General features: G+C 42.4%; 1 protein-coding gene across 1 annotated transcript; it reads left to right on the top strand.

Moving 5' to 3' along the window:
* Positions 1-2,122: 2,122 nt before the first annotated feature.
* LOC115199045 (diphosphoinositol polyphosphate phosphohydrolase 3-beta) lies at positions 2,123-14,527 on the top strand. The gene is made up of 5 exons (XM_029761561.1): positions 2,123-2,568; positions 8,686-8,796; positions 10,153-10,197; positions 10,454-10,541; positions 11,857-14,527. The coding sequence occupies exons 1-5, from the start codon at positions 2,473-2,475 to the stop codon at positions 12,063-12,065; spliced, it is 549 nt and encodes a 182-aa protein (XP_029617421.1). The 5' UTR covers positions 2,123-2,472; the 3' UTR covers positions 12,066-14,527.
* Positions 14,528-17,904: the final 3,377 nt, after the last annotated feature.

Raw genomic sequence — 17,904 nt, 5'->3', positions numbered from 1 at the left:
GCAGAGGTTCAAATCTGGTGACTTCATACACATCTTTCTGTCATCCTTAAAGCATGTGAAATCAAATCCCCCTTCTCACTTGAACTGCAGCTAATATTATGGGCTGTTGATATCCTTTCTACTTTGGGCAAGATGATGCTGTAGATGACTGATTTTGAGTTAGATGACGATATTGACTTTTTGTATAGAAGTTTCTGCAGGTCTATTCTTTGGGAGTGTTGACTTTTGAGACCCTGTCTATTCTAAGATAATGACAGAGATATACAGTACTTTGTGTAAGAGAAGGAGGTAGAAATAAGTTAATTATTTTGGTAAAAGGGATTTTAGAGACCAATTCAAGTTATGGAAAGATGGTAGATGGTAGAGATCCATTGAGACAGGGAAGATAGCTTCGAGGCATATGTTATTTTGGTGTTCCACAACACAGTCTGACATCTTTGCAATTCCGCTCATATGAGATTTTTACACATCAAAGGCTACCCCATTGCCTTTCGTCACTCCCACACAACGCTCGTCGCTCAGTGCAGGCGGAATCATTGCTCTATCTGACGTAAGACCCTGATAAGATTTTGATTAGTCATTTCAAACTGTAACGATCAATTATCTTAAGAAAAAGCAGGCTATCTCACCCCATGACCTAATCAATTTTTCTCTCTTTAAGTTCAGTCCATCGTCTCTTAAAAATAATCACATCATGATATGGTTGTCAGTTCCAAAACTCTGATACTCTGTGAGTGACAATCTCTTTGATGAAGAGTGTGAGGAAGGATGCTTGTCCTGCTGGCATCCAGTTAGAAAAGTAAATCGAGTTAACAGTTCTTTTGATTCAGTTGTTGAATTCCAATTTTGACGAGAACACAGGTTGACAGATGACTACACTGGCCTTACTGGTATTTCAAAACCTTTAGAGGTGAAGGGTTAACACTTCCAATTACATGCTTTTCTCGCTTATGGTGCAGAGAGTTACAGCACCAAAACACAGGTGTGTATATATACCATATATGTGGATGTTTGTGTGAATCTCACTTTGTCTTGACAAAGGTCTCTGACCAGAACATTAATAATAGATTCTGCAGAGGAAAAAACAGGAGACTTTGTATTTTAATATCAACTAAAGGATCCCTGTACCAGTAATGACAAATATAATATTCAGTTTCCGGTAGAGATGTTGTTGAATGTATTGTCTGTACAATTTCTCTACTGCTATGCAATACTAGTGTCAGTAAGTAACAAAACAAAGTTGCATTTACAGTTGCTAAAACATTGGCTCAATAATAAACTGTTTTCTACTTTGACAACACCCTCAGTAAATACTTGTCTCATGCTTCGTAAACAACAGCTGTAGACTAACAGTGAAATGCAGTGACTAAGATAGAGGAACTCCTATACAAAATGTCTTTGGTATGTGTATACACTTAAAAAAGAAGGGTTATATCGCTTGCTTCATCTATGGAACCCCCAAAAGGTTCTATATGGAACCTTTTTCTATGAGGGGAAGGTAGGTGTGACCTGTCTTATATAACATAAAAGCTATACATTAACACACAAAACTAGACATCTTCAAGTAGGCCCACCTTCCTTTATAGGCTATAAACAGAACAAACCTAGACTAGGCCTATATCCCCAACTTGCTTTCAGTCAATAGCATGAATAGTCATCACAGAGTAGCTAAGGTAGGCTATAAAATGTGAATACAGAAAAAGTGGAAGATCAGAAACCCTCTTTTCCACCACCCCCAATCCGAAGACAGTGGTTTACAGTGGAGGCTATTATAAGGAGTCTTTTAAAGACCTTGGCTACTGACATTTCAGGGCAATATGTCACATTACATCTTATATTGAGAAAATCTGATGAAGTTATAGGTTTAAGTGTTAAAAATGGTAACCTTTTTTCTAGATTACCTATCCATATGGGTGGTTGTATGGAACAAACAGGACAGACTACTTTTCAAGAAAGCCTAAAGTCAGATGGAGTGAGCACTGCATAGATGTTCAATCACAGCTAGATTTTTCCAACATTTTTATCCAATCCTCATCAGACGAATGGTGACGTGCGTAACAGCGCTCCGCTAGGTTGCCTTCTGTCTATTGACAGTCAGCGACTGCGCAAAGCCTACCTTGTAGTCTACTACCTAAGGTGGGAGGACTTCGGAGGAGGGTACAGTATTGACTCCCTCTACTTAAATAAGCGATTGCACATAGAAGTGGAGGGTATGGGGGACTGAACTGCATCCATTAACCCAACATCACGGAGGGAATTCCCTGACAAGAACGCACTAAACGCAGTTGGAGTGAATAGGAAAATACACCGTCGATGGGTTGATTGCCGGTATATCGCGTTATTGGACCTCAGTGACACACACATGCCAGTTTTCTCTTCGCCATCCAGAACCTTGGTTTGGTGACTCACTCTTCGTTCGTTCATTTTCTGGATTTCGTTGCCTGCCCGGCGAGGAGAGTAGTAACCTACATAATGAAGTTCAAGCCGAACCAGACCAGAACGTATGATGGCGAGGGCTTCAAGAAACGAGCGGCATGCTTGTGCTTCAAGAACGACCGTGAAGAAGAGGTATAACGTTAACGTTAGATGGTTATATTTCTCATTGACAGTTCAGGGGACCGATGCTGTCCTGTCTTTAAACCAAACCACTGTTCTCGGCTATATCCTACACTTGTCAATATTGTATCTATAATTGCCTATTGTAATAGACTTAAATAGGTTTTCATTGTGGTTTTACCACTTAATTCATCAGAAAATGTCGATGTGCGGGGGCTGTCTTGCAGTGTCTGAAAGAAATGCTTCGGAGGGTTTTTAAAACCTAATGATTAGAGATGTAGGCTTGATGTTAAACAAAAAAACAGAAGTGTTAGTCTATTTATACGCTTTTTATTGGCCTACGTTCCATAGCGTTAGTAATACATCGTTAGTGGTGTTGTGTGACTGCCCGCGGCTATCCAGTTTGGGCTAGTTTGAGAGCAAAGCGAGGGGGGCGAGGCGCTCTGTTGCATGTTTCATTTGACGGGCGGGACATCAGTCCAGCCACTGCTACATTGTATGACGATACCACTGTACTAATGCATACGAGTTGAAATACTACTAACAATATCACCGTCATCATTTTACACCTTATAATGTCTGCTGCCTCATGAAAATGAAATGAAAAGGCGTTATTGATGAAGTGGCCATTTTGTAAGACAGGGTTTCAGTAACCTAGGCTAAAACCAAAGGTAGCCTACTGAAAAGTAGTCTCAATCAGTGCTTTGTTTTTATATTTCTGGTTTGAGAGAATATATTTAACAAGTTGCTGTAGTCCTAGACATATTACTTGTAATAGTTTCTGGTTTTTAACGTGCTTCACCGTGATAGTCTACGCACCACCACGATGCAAGCGTTCACAGTCTATGTTTTAACAAAATGGACTATCTACCCAAGTCAATTTCCCCGAAATTATAACAACATATAGGACTCGTTCCACACATTTTTTTTACATTTTATCAAATGGGAAGCAATTATTTCCATGAAATAGGCTATATTGTTATGCATGTGTCATTTCAGTCAATATAGCATGCTCCAATAGTTTCTGCCTAGGACTATTTAAATGTTTAAAGCCACAATTTATACAGATGTGACTTAGACCTACTACCGTAACAAGTTAAATAGGCCCAAATTATCATAACCAAAATCTAAGGACCTATTCCATTGTTGTGTGTTACTATTTCATTTCACGGTAAAGTCTACACCAGTTGTATTCTGCACATGTGACAAATACAATTTGATTGATTTGATTTGTTGTCATAGGAGACTTTAGTAAGCAAATTGTCATTTTTCAGTGCATGAACAAAAGTCGGGAAGACTAAGGTTGGTCATTAATGTAAAAGTGGCGAGGCTTTTCATTTCTTACTGAGCCACACGCATTGTTTATGAACAGCTCCTACATTTGGATTTGTACTGTCTGATAGAAATCCAAATTTGTATCAGACAGTTCAAGACACTGCAGCCTCTGACTTCCCTGCACCACTGTTATGCAACATATAAGCTGCAGACTTTATCTGTCTGTCATTAAGAACTCTATCAGAGCACTCAAGTATTTGTACCACACACACACACACACAGAGAGAGAGATGGCCTGAAGGAGAATCTGTTGTCCCTTAAGACTGCGGGAGACTTGTTCTCTCCCTCATGTATAGCCGATTCTTTCAGGAACAAGGAATAGAGATATCAGTTGGCTGTGTGTCAGTGTGTGCCGTGCCATAGGCACATTGCATTGTGGTAGAGCAGGTGGAAGGCTTTCTCACTGAGTTGTATTAATGAGACTGCCCAATCTGTCTCAATACTGCATCCCAATCTCCCCTTTGATTTTTACTTGTGAAGTATTTATTAACATTAGTAATTACCTACACATACAATCTTGTTGCTGACATTTGATATGTAATGCTATAAAACAAGTAAACCTTTGTGTAATATCTTAGCTTTTTTAAATATTTAAGATACCTGTGGTGGAACTAATGGAGACCATCTTCAATCACTCACCTGTGTCTCTGGTCAAGGGTATTGTTAGGTCAGGAAATGCATTGCCTGTGTCTGTTCAACTGTTACTGAGCTGTTGTAATGTATAGAGCCCATCCCCAGGAGCATCTTTACAGAGTTTGCTCTGGGACTGTCCAGCTACTCTGTCGTACTTGCATGCACTCGTTAACCTCTCTTGGGGAGACCCACGCTTCACACTATTCAACAGCCAGTGAAAAATCAGAGCGCCAAATTCAAAACCACAAAATGTCATAATTCAAAGTTCTCAAACATATGACTATTTTACACCATTTTAAAGATGCACGTCTCCTTAATGTAACCACATTGTCTGATTTCAAAAAGGCTTTACGGCGAAAGCATAAAGTTAGATTGTTAGGACAGTTCCAACACAAGAAAAAACACACAGCCATTTTCCTAGCAAGGACAGGTGTCACAAAAACCAGAAAAACAGCTAAAATTATGCACTAACCTTTGACGATCTTCATCAGATGACACTCCTAGGACATCATGTTACACAATACATGCATTTTTTGTTCGATCAAGTTCATATTTATATCCAAAAACATTTTACATTGCCGCGTGATGCTCAGAAAATATTTTGCCTCCAATACTGACTGTGAATCAGCACAACAATTTACAAAAATACTCATCATAAACGTTGATAAAATATTAAACTGTTATTCAAAGAATTATAGATGTACATCTCCTTTATGCAACCGTTGTGACAGATTTCAAAAAAGCTTTACGGGGAAAGCACACTTTGCAATAATCTGAGTACTGCGCTCAGAAAAAGACATCAAGCAATACAGATACCCGCCATTTTGGAGTCATCTAAAATCATAAATAGCATTAGAAATATTCACTTACCTTTGATGATCTTCATCAGAAGGCACTTCCAGGAATCCCAGGTCCACAATAAATGTTTTGTTCGATAAAGTCCATAATTTATGTCCAAATAGCTCCTTGTTGTTTGCGCGTTCAGTAAGCTACTCCAAGTGTAGGAAGCGCGGCCAAAATGTCACGACGAAAAGTCAAAGAAAATTCTATTTACGTTCGTTCAAACATGTCAAACGTTGTATAGCATCAATATTTAGGGCCTTTTTAACTTAGAATTTCAATAATATTCCAACCGGACGTTTCCAGTGTCTTGAAAAACGTTTTGGAACACAGCTACCCCTCACATGAATGCGCGCCAATGAACTCATGTCCTTTCCTGAGTCAACAACTTCCAACTTCCTCTGTTCACTCTCTGTTCACCATAGATGTCTCAAACAACTTTCTAAAGACTGTTGTCATCTAGTGGAAGCCTTAGGAAGTGCAAAATGAACCCTAAGTCACTGTGTTCGATAGGCAATGACTTGAAAGGACTACAAGCACCAGATTTCCCACTTCCGGGTTAGATTTTTCTCAGGTTTTTGCCTGCCATATGAGTTATGTTATACTCACAGACATCATTCAAACAGTTTTAGAAACTTCAGAGTGTTTTCTATCCAAATCTACTAATAATATGCATATTCTAGTTCCTAGGCCCGAGTAGTAGGCCGTTTAATCTGGGTACGTTTTTCGTCCGGCCGTGAAAATACTGCCCCCTACCCAAGAGAGGTTAAGCCTGAACAGGAGAAAAGCCTCTGTGGCTCCTGCGTGGCCAATACTGTCTTTGCCAATGCTACCTCTTTGTGCCAATCCCATGCTGTTGAATCCCTGAAGGATTGTGGCCTATCTATATCTGAAGACCTTGTCTCAACCTGCTTTGGTCAGATCTCAGCAATCAAATCTCAGTCCCCTTTGTGGAGATGGAACAAAAATGTAGCTTCTCCTGCAACCCCCCCCCCCCCACACACACACACACAACATGTTAGACATGACCCCCCCATTGAGAGGGCCTGAGTAGGTTAATAGGAACTCTGTGTGATGTCAGAGACTTTGTTTATGGAATGGAAAAGGAGAAAGAGGAACCCTCTGGGTCAGGTGTTCAGTGACTAGGTTTAAAGTCCATCAAGGGAAAACAGGAACATCCCTCAGGGCCAGTGGGTGGGTCATTCGCCTCCAACAACAGTAGAGACTAGAAGAGCGTTCATGCCAGAGGGTAGGAGCGATCTGTTATGGTTGCCTTCATCCAGCAATAGGTGTCTCCCTGAGACTGTATTACAGTACATTGTGTCTTTTCAGTCCACTGTGTCGCTACAAGACTTAAGGGTTTGTTGACACTTGGTGAAGTTGAAGTACGGTTTATTGTTGGTCTGGATGGACTAAAGGGTAGCCTATTACTAGGCAAATGATGTTGCCCTACTTGTACATTTCTAGATAGGAGTTAAAGCTGTATTGAATGCGTGGGGTCTGGAATTGGCATATAGTTGGGCTTAGTTTTTTTTATATCGACTAGGCTGAAAGTAGGTGTATTTGGTGTAAAACAAGGGGCAGCAAACTTCCGTATGTTGACTTCATAGGTCTATTTTGGTTATGACTAACCCCTCTCCTAATGCATTAAAATACTCCAGTCTAAAACTTCAAACCTCCGTAGGCTGGCATGTGGGAGACTGGTTTGTTTGACAGCCACAGGCGTGTTGAGAAAGTAGGTGTTTATTTCCTTCCTGAGATTCCTGGCCCGTTTAGCAGGCTTACAAAACACACTGGAATCTCGCTGGGAGACGCTGCTCTATTCCCTTTGCCCCCCCCCCCCCTCCATCTGCACCTGACCTTTGACCTATCTAATATGTTGGTGTGGTGTTTTGCTCCTCGCTGTGCCGAGTGTTCCTCAGTGCCATGATTTTTCAGTGGGACATACCTTGTTAGCCTAAGCTGTTGACATAAATGACATGAACAAAGTTTTGTATATTGCCTGAATTTGTATGAGGTGCTGACAAGCCTTATGTCTTTCCTGGAAAGAGTTAAATTCGTAACAGTTCATATCCACCCACATTTTGAGCAAGAAATAGAAAAGATAGGACTTAAAGTGAAGCAAAAATAACACTGGCAGGATGTAGTCTAGCTAGCTTTGTTTTGTAAACTCCACGGTAGACACTGTCAAACGCAGTGACATCCCTGAGCTGCTTAAAGCCTTGCCCCCAAAAACATATTTGCAAAAGGCCCACAGCGGTGCCCCACCCCCATATAGAAACACAGACAGTACCTCCCCCAAAACACACACACACACACGCACACACATGTACACTCACATTCTGAAGCGCTAGCAGTCTGTTTAAACATAGAATGAACCTACTAACCTATCTCCATGGTTTATGGCTTTATAATGTAGGGTACTAAGCAGACAGTCTGGTCTACCCCGCTGATTCAGTTGGATCCCCTCATCTGTATGTGGCGCCCGTAAATATAGCTAACCGTCCCACTCCCTGTCCACCCTCTATCCCCTCTTAGCCTGGGACGAGCCTGATGAGATGTCGGCTCAGTTACGGTGACCCAGAGTGGAAGGGTGACGTGTGCCGTATCCACTGTGTTGCCTCTCTTGACCACTTGACTTGTCACTACCTGGCTCCTGGCTCGGACAACAACAAGTCTGCTCCAGCAATCCCACAATCCCATTAGAGCAGCACAGAGGAGTGTCAAAGCCAAGCTGCTAGCTGATATTACATGGTTGTCAGGCTGACACACTGGTCCCGTATAGAGGGGTCTGGATGGGGAAAAGATGGAAGGTGAAAGCCACACAAGCTGCTTCTGACGCTGGATCACTGTAGTATGTCGTATTCGACTAACTTGAGTTGGATGTTTCCTCAGCATGGTGAAAGAGACAACTGAGCAACTATGAGCCCCATAGGTCATGAGTGCGTGTGTGTGTGTGTATTGCATCATGACAATGCAGATACATGCTCATTCAATCTGTACGGATCGTTGTACATGGCAGACTGTGGTGTAATTTAAGCTCAGGCACCTGCTTCGAGGCGCCCAAAAAGACCTGATCTGGGTCAATCGATCAGCCAAGGTGGAGCAGAGGGCCCTGTGGTGGAGCAGAGGGCCCTGTGGTGGAGCAGAGGGCCCTGTGGTGGAGCAGAGGGCCCTGTGGTGGAGCAGAGGGCCCTGTGGTGGAGCAGAGGGCCCTGTGGTGGAGCAGAGGGCCCTGTGGTGGAGCAGAGGGCCCTGTGGTGGAGCAGAGGGCCCTGTGGTGGCACTGGACTCACAGAGCTATTGTGTTTTCTCTTCCAGGTGTTGCTGGTGAGCAGCAGTCGGCATCCGGACCAGTGGATTGTCCCAGGTGGAGGGATGGAGCCGGAGGAGGAGCCCTGTGGCGCAGCGGTCAGAGAGGTGTTTGAAGAGGTGAGTTCACCTGTCATCATCATCATCATGTAAAGGAAAGATCCAATCATTCTGAATGTTATATTGTTTTTGTGCATCTCTGAGCGACGTTCTATCAATTCCCGGGGTCATTTCATGTTTTCATATGATGCAAAACTTTTTCAGATACACATAAAAATAAAAGAATGACCCGGGAGTCGATAGAGCATCGCTCAGAGATGCACAAAAACAATATCACATTCAGAATGATTGGATCTTTCCTTTAATCCAATCAATCATCACCATAATCATCAGTGATGATGAAATTGAAATTAATCACAAAGTGGGTGTGTAACTAATAGCTATATGCACGCACAAAACACACATTGATTTGATGGTCATTCATTGATTTGTCTGTAAAGAACATGCCTTTTAGCGATGGGGGAGACTATTGTAATGTGTTAGTTGTAAACTCTGGCTTCAAGTCATGTAGTGATCATGTCATCTATATGAGTATCAAACTCTGGCCCCTGATTGGTCATTTAAAGGCGATGTGCAGGAATGTCTGTAGGCCCTAAATATTCTCATATACACTATGAGATAGATAGAGACACACCCTCTATAATTCACCACTGCCTTCCTTGTGGCATGTGACTGACCTTGTCGATCTCCTGGGATGTCTCAATGGCACTTCACAGCATGTTTTCTCCAACGTGGCTTCACAGCTAAAGGGTTCAGCTCTGAGAGACTTGATGTATGCAATGATTGTGGGTGACGGGAATTCACTTATGACATGACACAATTTGGAGGTACATTTTGGTGGGTCCAAGGTGGGTTTGTAGAGAAGGGGGTCAGAAGGATTTGGTTTGGGTAGTGACTGAGGAGCTCGTGGTATTCCAAAGGTCCAGCTGGTGGGAAACCTAACGTACTTGGGTACGTCAGCAGGCTAAACTTGGCTCCCTGCTGGATTCCAGCACATTCACAGGTCCTAAAGCCTGTCCAGTGGAAATGGGCAGATTCTTTGTGAAGCTTGAAAAAGGGGCAGGAAGGGGAATAGGAGCTGGGTCATGTGTCTTTTTGGAAACACTAACCTCTCTGATTTTGACCTGTAAATATACAGCAGGACTGGGTGGATTTGTGTTGTGATATTCAATCACATTATATTGGTCAACGTTCTGATCTCTCTCACACACACACACTCTCTCTTCACATCTCAACACACACTCCTAACTCCAGTCGAAGGTTTTCATACTAAAACCCCCACACAGTATTGTTAAGAATTGGGATTTCTCTACTTTCCTTTTTAATCTAACACAAGTGTTTTGGTTTGTCAATTTGCCATAGGCCCAATACTGTCATCTCACATCCCCCTAATGCCTCTCTTCTCTCTCCCACCAGGCAGGAGTGAAAGGCAAGTTGGGACGTCTCCTAGGTGTGTTTGAGGTAAGGTGTGACTCTGGGCTGACAGTAATTATAAGACAGTTTTTCAGGGAGTAAAAATGTAACTGTCATTGCTATCTTAGTGTAAATTGTCACATGAATGAAATTCAAGAATAGAAAATGAGTGGATTTGGTTGATGCCTAGTCAAGGGTGGACAAACTACCCTAAAGCATGTGCACCCTCTGAAAGCAGCTGTTCCACAGGTAGAGGTTCTTCTAACCTGCATTTTGAAATGTAGTTTTCTTTTTAACTTTACAGCAGAATCAAGACCGAAAGCACCGAACGTATGTTTACGTGTTGACAGTGACGGAGACATTGGAAGCATGGGAAGACTCGGTCAACATAGGTGAGTTTATGGTCACATGACATCAGGACTTCACTGTCTAGTACAATAATCTGTTTTTCCAGGAAGGATGTTGCCAGTACCAACAGGCCTCACAGACTAAATAATGAAATCCCACTCACTGACTAAAAGGCCTGGGATTGCAGAAAACAAGCAACAAACAAGTTCAATATTTTTCCAATAATATCCGGCTTCACCTAATCTAAAGTTTGGAGTCATAACACATCAATTCCAAAGTGGCTGATTAAGACTCAACTTATGCTGCTAACAGCTAAATCACACCAGCCTGCTAGCTTTGGAGAGGTGGACTAAAATAGCTGGTAAAACGTAGAGTAAAATGTGAACGTGCGATTGGATTACTGAGCAGGTCATCTATCCCAGGCCTTCCCAAACAGACCTTGACTCACCACTGACTGCACCAAACAGTGTGACCTGACCTCTGAAAATCCATTTAACATCCTTTAGACTTCATCAGTCTTTTTCCTGAGTGGCTGGAGCTTTTAGTCCTTCTAGATCTTACAGTAGGCAGTATATCAGCCTCAGTCTTTCTTTTTTTTTTACCGATTTAACCGCACCAATATTTGTTCCTTTGCACTCAAAATCCTCATTCCTGTTAACACACAGGATTACCAAACATGGGCTACAACTTGTTCCTCAAAAAGAATGTTGTGAAAGCATGCCACTGTGATTGACCTTTCCTTTAAATGAGCTCATGTCTATGGCCTCATCTTCACGCAATAACAACGTAGCTGTTGTTAGAGATAATCAATGTATTCTGATAACATCTATTCTGGAAACATGTATTCAAAAGAGCTATTAGCACCCTTCACAAGACTTTAGGTAGGCTGAAATTAAGAGGCATTTTGAATGTTTAGATGACAAACGTTGGGCGTGTTTGCAGATTGGTAAGGGGATATCAGAATATTTTATTGACAGTGACACATGGGGTTGATCCAGATCCCATTTCTTTGTGAGAAGATCCCCCACCCCTCAAAGGGCAAATGTCACACTGAGTTCATGTGGAAAACCCCAGTAGTTCTGAACGCTGACTGGTTATTGGGAGTGTATTAAAGACATGCTCTGGAACTTTGGCGACTAGCAAGTATTAAGCGCTTTGGGCCAGTAACCAAAAGGTCTCTGGTTCAAATCATTTTTATGAAACCCTTAATCAAGTTAACGCTTCATAGGTGATATTCAATTTCAAAATGACTCAGGACAATGCCGCCTTCAGGTGGTTGGTGTATAACGTCCACTGCTTGCCCCCCCCGGTGGTCAACAGAAGGAGTGATTCACACTCTGTCTCTGTCTCCCCCTGCAGGTCGTAAACGGGAGTGGTTCACAGTGGACGAAGCCATCAAAGTCCTGCAGCACCACAAGCCGGACCACGCTGAGTACTTGAAGCGGCTTCATCTCAGCTGCTCTCCAACTAATGGGAACTCCCTGCTCCCCAGCCAGCCCTCTAATGACAACTTCCCCCGTTATGGCCCTCCCAGCACAGGATCTGTTCTGGGCCCCTCGCGCAGATAGGACTGGCCCCTTCCCACGCCTATGAACTATCTTCTACCTGTACAGATACACTGAAAACTGACGTTTTGCATGAATATAAGAATCCTCAGAGTCACGGCTCACGCCACATGTATGTAAATTACTGTATACTTGGACAAACCAAAGCCATACTTGGAACTGTGTCTGGATGATTCAGTTAAGGAATGCCTTTCAGTAACTTCTTTAAGAATGTTCTATTGGGGTCAACTGTATTATTATTTTCTTCCATAATTAAGAAAATTACACAACATGGCTGCCACAGAAAAGGGGTCATTGGCTGACAATAGGATGGAAAATGGCAGTGTCATTGGACCTCGGGAGCTGGCGCAGTATTGACAACAAAGAGATGCTACCTCAGTTGGACGAGTACTGGAAGGATGTCTTAGCACGGTGTCGGATTCACTTTGGCTGGTGTTTAACCTGTACAAACAAACTACAGCTCAAAAATATGACTATCTACTTCAAGTAGTACCATAATGTGTGGACAGAAGACAAGGGCTCATTATTATCCCTCCCCCTTCACCTCAGTAATTGGTGCCCTTCTTGAAGTTTAGTTGTAAAAACAACACATTTTGTATTTCTTATATGGAGCATTTCACATTTAATTGCCTTTAATTGTGTTGCCTTGATTGTCATCAGTTTGTTTTCTCCATCTAGCATGATCATGAATAACAATAATTTGATATACTAATTTAATTATTAACCCCCGCCCCATATATGATCTGGTCAATCTTCATAAGAGTCTCTTTACTAGTTGAAGGCAGGCCCTCTTTAATATAATAATATCTATATTTCATTCAATTGCCACAAATGATGTCTCCTCAATACTGAGATAATGTACCTTAATCCACACTTGTGCATCTTGTCTGACCACTGAATGAGGATTGAACCCCCCCACACAGGGGACGTGTAAATACTTTGCTGCAGAGAAGTGTGGAGTTATGTGTCTGGTTAACAGAAATGCAACCATATGAACTTTTCTTCTCCATATTTACGATTGTTTTTCTAATGATGTCAAAAAAAAGCTGTACCGTGTAGTGAAGGTGTGACGGTAAAAAATGTCCCTCCTTTCAGTTCCACCTGAGAACAGAGATGAGATAACATGGGACAACGAATAGGGAAGTATTCTGAAAGAGAGAAAGGATGGAAATGAGTGCTTTCCGTTTTAGATTTATGGTGGAACGACACTGGCGGTTAGGCTGAACATGGAAATATTCTTACGATGAACATGGATGTGAGATATTATAGTTGAGAACACACTTGTAAATTGTAGTGCTTTACTGGAGATTACACAAACATGAGGAGTTTCACTTTTTAATCTTATCACTCAACCCCTATCTCACCCAGACTCCCAGCATTCATTTTATCACAAGAATACCCCTCTGAGGCAGACATTGTCAAATACATACCAGTATGTTAACTTTCAAATACTTGAGGTATTGTAGGGTGGGTGGAGTTTGTACTTTTGGGATTATTCCACTGGTTCCATTTTACTAGGCAAGTTAAATCAAGTGCACTGTATTTTACATGTGTACTTTACCAAGGTCTGCCATTGTGGATAATGCTTGTTTTAATTTGTGCTCATGCTTCATCAAAGCAGTTTTTTGGGAGGGAATGTTTAGGAGCCAGTAAATAACCGAAGAAAGGGTTAAAAGATCTATTGTGAGTTTGTTATTGACCCTTCTTAAAATCTGTTGCATGAAAGATTTCACCGGCCTGTCTGATTGGACAGTCATCTGGCTGGTCAAGACCTTCTATAAAACCTGTCATTGGATAATGTCTGCCACTTGGTCAGACTACATGTGTTGTTTGTTGCATACATTGTGTCTGTGTGACAAATACATATCGATCCTATGACAAATGTTTGATATAATTGGCCAGGCAGAATGATAAAGTCAAAATCGGCTTACTCTATCCCTGTCTAATACATGATAATATTTGGTACATTTGGTAATGTTCTAAGGATTTCAAAAAAGACATGGTTATTCATGAAACTATCACCTTTAACCAGTTGTATTTTTTATGGATATAACAATTTATGGGGATTGGATTAATGCATACTGGTACACTACATTCAGGAAGGAAAGGAAGGACATTAATGCTACTTGTTCTGAATTGTGAGGACCTTTTTTTTATTTATTGCGGGGAAAAAGTGGCAAATGTACAGCGGCTGTAGTTTTATTTTGAATGAATTACCCCCATGGACCCTTATTACTGACACTAAACAGTCCCTGTATAATGAATGGGTGGGGGACTGCTGTGAATGTGTGCTGATCAACCTTGTTCCAGGCACTCTCTCACTAAGGTGTCTTGAAGCACTCACTAGTTTATCAATGCAAACAGAATTTCCTTTATGATCATATGAACAGTGAAATTGGATAAAGTGGATTGCAGACTATTTTGTTTGGAATAATAATTCATTAAAAGGGAATTACTTGACTCCAGCCTGTTTGTAATGTCTGTACTGTATCTACTCATTTTGTTCAGTGTTTCTCCAGACTTTTGGTACATTGTTGGTGCATGGTTGTGTGAGGGGGGTGTTAGTGGGTGGGTCAGGTGTTACTTTGTGTTTGTTTTCCAATAAAAAGACAGTATAGAACAGGAAGTCCACAAGGATACTGCATGGAAACGGACACAAGATGACTGCTCCAGGGCACTTAGGAGGGGTGAATGAGACTCACTGACCTTCAATATTTTTAAGGTTGTTGAAAAAATGATAGGCTGCAGCCCAATGAACTGAAAATTAAGTTGGAAAATCAAATTGTATTTATAACGCCATCAGACATCACAAAGTGCTTTATAGTAAGGTGTCTGCTCATGTAACTACAATGTACACTGAGGAAAAATATAAGTAAAACATGTACAGTCGTGGCCAAAAGTTTTGAGAATGACACAAATATACATTTTCACAAAGTCTACTGCCTCAGTTTGTATGATGGCAATTTGCATATACTCCAGAATGTTATGAAGAGTGATCAGATGAATTGCAATTAATTGCAAAGTCCCTCTTTGCCATGCAAATTAACTGAATCCCCCAAAAACATTTCCACTGCATTTCAGCCCTGCCACAAAAGGACCAGCTGACATCATGCTAGTGATTCTCTCGTTAACACAGGTATGAGTGTTGACGAGGACAAGGCTGGAGATCACTCTGTCATGCTGATTGAGTTTGAATAACAGACTGGAAGCTTCAAAAGGAGGGTGGTGCTTGGAATCATTGTTCTTCCTCTGTCAACCATGGTTACCGGCAAGGAAACCCGTACCGTCATCATTGCTTTGCACAAAAAGGGCTTCACAGGCAAGGATATTGCTGCCAGTAAGATTGCACCTAAATCAACCATTTATCGGATCATCAAGAACTTCAAGGAGAGCTGTTCAATTGTTGTGAAGAAGGCTTCAGGGCGCCCAAGAAAGTCCAGCAAGCGCCAGGACCGTCTCCTAAAGTTGATTCAGCTGCGGGATCGGGGGACCACCAGTGCAGAGCTTGCTCAGGAATGGCAGCAGGCAGGTGTGAGTGCATCTGCACGCACAGTGAGGCGAAGACTTTTGGAGGATGGCCTGGTGTCAAGAAGGGCAGCAAAGAAGCCACTTCTCTCCAGGAAAAACATCAGGGACAGACGGATATTCTGCAAAAGGTACAGGGATTGGACTGCTGAGGACTGGGGTTTGGGGCATCCGGAAAAAAGCTTGTCCGGAGAAGACAAGGTGAGCGCTACCATCAGTCCTGTGTCATGCCAACAGTAAAGCATCCTGAGACCATTCACGTGTGGGGTTGCTTCTCAGCCAAGGGAGTGGGCTCACTCACAATTTTGCCTAAGAACACAGCCATGAATAAAGAATCGTACCAACACATCCTCCGAGAGCAACTTCTCCCAACCATCCAGGAACAGTTTGATGACGAACAATGCCTTTTCCAGCATGATGGAGCACCTTGCCATAAGGCAAAAGTGATAACTAAGTGGCTCGGGGAACAAAACATCGATATTTTGGGTCCATGGCCAGGAAACTCGCCAGACCTTAATCCCATTGAGAACTTGTGGTCAATCTTCAAGAGGCGGGTGGACAAACAAAACCCACAAATTCTGACAAACTCCAAGCATTGATTATGCAAGAATGGGCTGCCATCAGTCAGGATGTGGTCCAGAAGTTAATTGACAGCATGCCAGGGCGGATTGCAGAGGTCTTGAAAAAGAAGGGTCAACACTGCAAATATTGACTCTATGCATCAACTTCATGTAATTATCAATAAAAGCCTTTGACACTTATGAAATGCTGGTAATTATACTTCAGTATTCCATAGTAACAAAAATATCTAAAGACACTGAGGCAGCATACTTTGTGAAAATTAATATTTGTGTCATTCTCAAAACTTTTGGCCACGACTGTAGTGTTGGTCCCATGTTTCATGAACCGGAAAAATATCCAAGAAATGTTCCATACGCACAAAACGCTAACATCCTTCTTAGTGACCATTTCTCCTTTGCCAAGATAATCCATCCACCTGACAGGTGTTGCATATCAAGAAGCTGATTAAACAGAATGATCATTACACAGGTGCACCTTGTGCCGGGGACAATAAAAAACCACTCTAAAATGTGCAGTTTTGTCACACAACACAATGCCATAGATGTCTCAAGTTTTGAAGGAGCGTGCAATTGGCATGCAGACTGCAGGAATGTCCACCAGAGCTGTTGCCAGAGAATTTAATGTGCCCCTTGGGGGCCTCCTGAGTGGCTCAGCGGTCTAAGGCGTCACTACAGACCCGGGTTCTATCCCAGGCTGTGTCACAGCTGGCCGTGACTGGGAGACCCATGAGGCGGCACACAATTGGCTTAGCGTCGTCCGGGTTAGGAGAGGGTTTGGCAGGCCGAGATGTCCTTGTCCCATTGGGCTCTAGCGACTCCTGTGGCAGGCCGGGCGCATGCACGCTGACACGGTCGCCAGGTGTACGGTGTTTCCCCTGACACATTGGTGCTTGCGGGTTAATCGGGCATTGTGTCAAAAAGCAGTGCGGCCTGGCTGGGTCGTGTTTCGGAGGATGCACGGCTCTCGACCTTCACCTCTTGGGGAGAAAAAAGGGAGAAAAAAAATAAATATATATATATTTTTTTATGTCTCGCGGGCCGGATTGATGTACTTTGCCCCCCCCCCCCTTGGGTTAGGGTTTGGGCAGGGATAAGCTACGGACAATGAACATAATTGCATTTTATCGCCATTCATCTGCTGCCATCACCTCATGTTTCAGCATTATAATACACAGCCCCATGTCACAAGGATCTGTACTTAATTCCTGGAAGCTGAAAATGGCCCAGTTCTTCCATGGCCTGCATACTCAGCAGACATGTCACCCATTGAGCACATTTGGGATGCTCTGGATCAACATGTATGACAGCATATTCCAGTTTCTGCCAATATCCAGCAACTTCGCACAGCCATTGAAGAGGAGTGAGACAATGTTCCACAGGCCACAATCAACAGCCTGATCAACTCTATGCAAAGGAGTTGTCACACTGCATGAGGCAAATGGTGGTCACACCAGATACTGACTGGTTTTCTAATCCACAGCCCTACTTTTTTTTAAGGTATCTGTGACCAACAGATGCATATCTGTATTCCCAGTCATGTGAAATCAATAGATGTAGGGCCTAATACATTTATTTCAATTGACTGATATCCTGATATGAACTGTAACTCAGTAAAATCTTTGAAATTGTTACATGTTGCATTTATATTTTTGTTCAGTATGGATCATAACCTGAAGGCTACCTACCTCTGTTAAGGTGTCCCAGGTGTCTTTGATGCTGTAGCAGTGTCTTCAGGT

The sequence above is a fragment of the Salmo trutta genome, chromosome 8, assembly GCF_901001165.1.
Source record: "Salmo trutta chromosome 8, fSalTru1.1, whole genome shotgun sequence".
NCBI lineage: Eukaryota > Metazoa > Chordata > Actinopteri > Salmoniformes > Salmonidae > Salmo > Salmo trutta.
The sequence above is the reverse complement of the archived record's forward strand: the minus strand, read 5'-3'. Positions and strand labels throughout refer to the sequence as shown.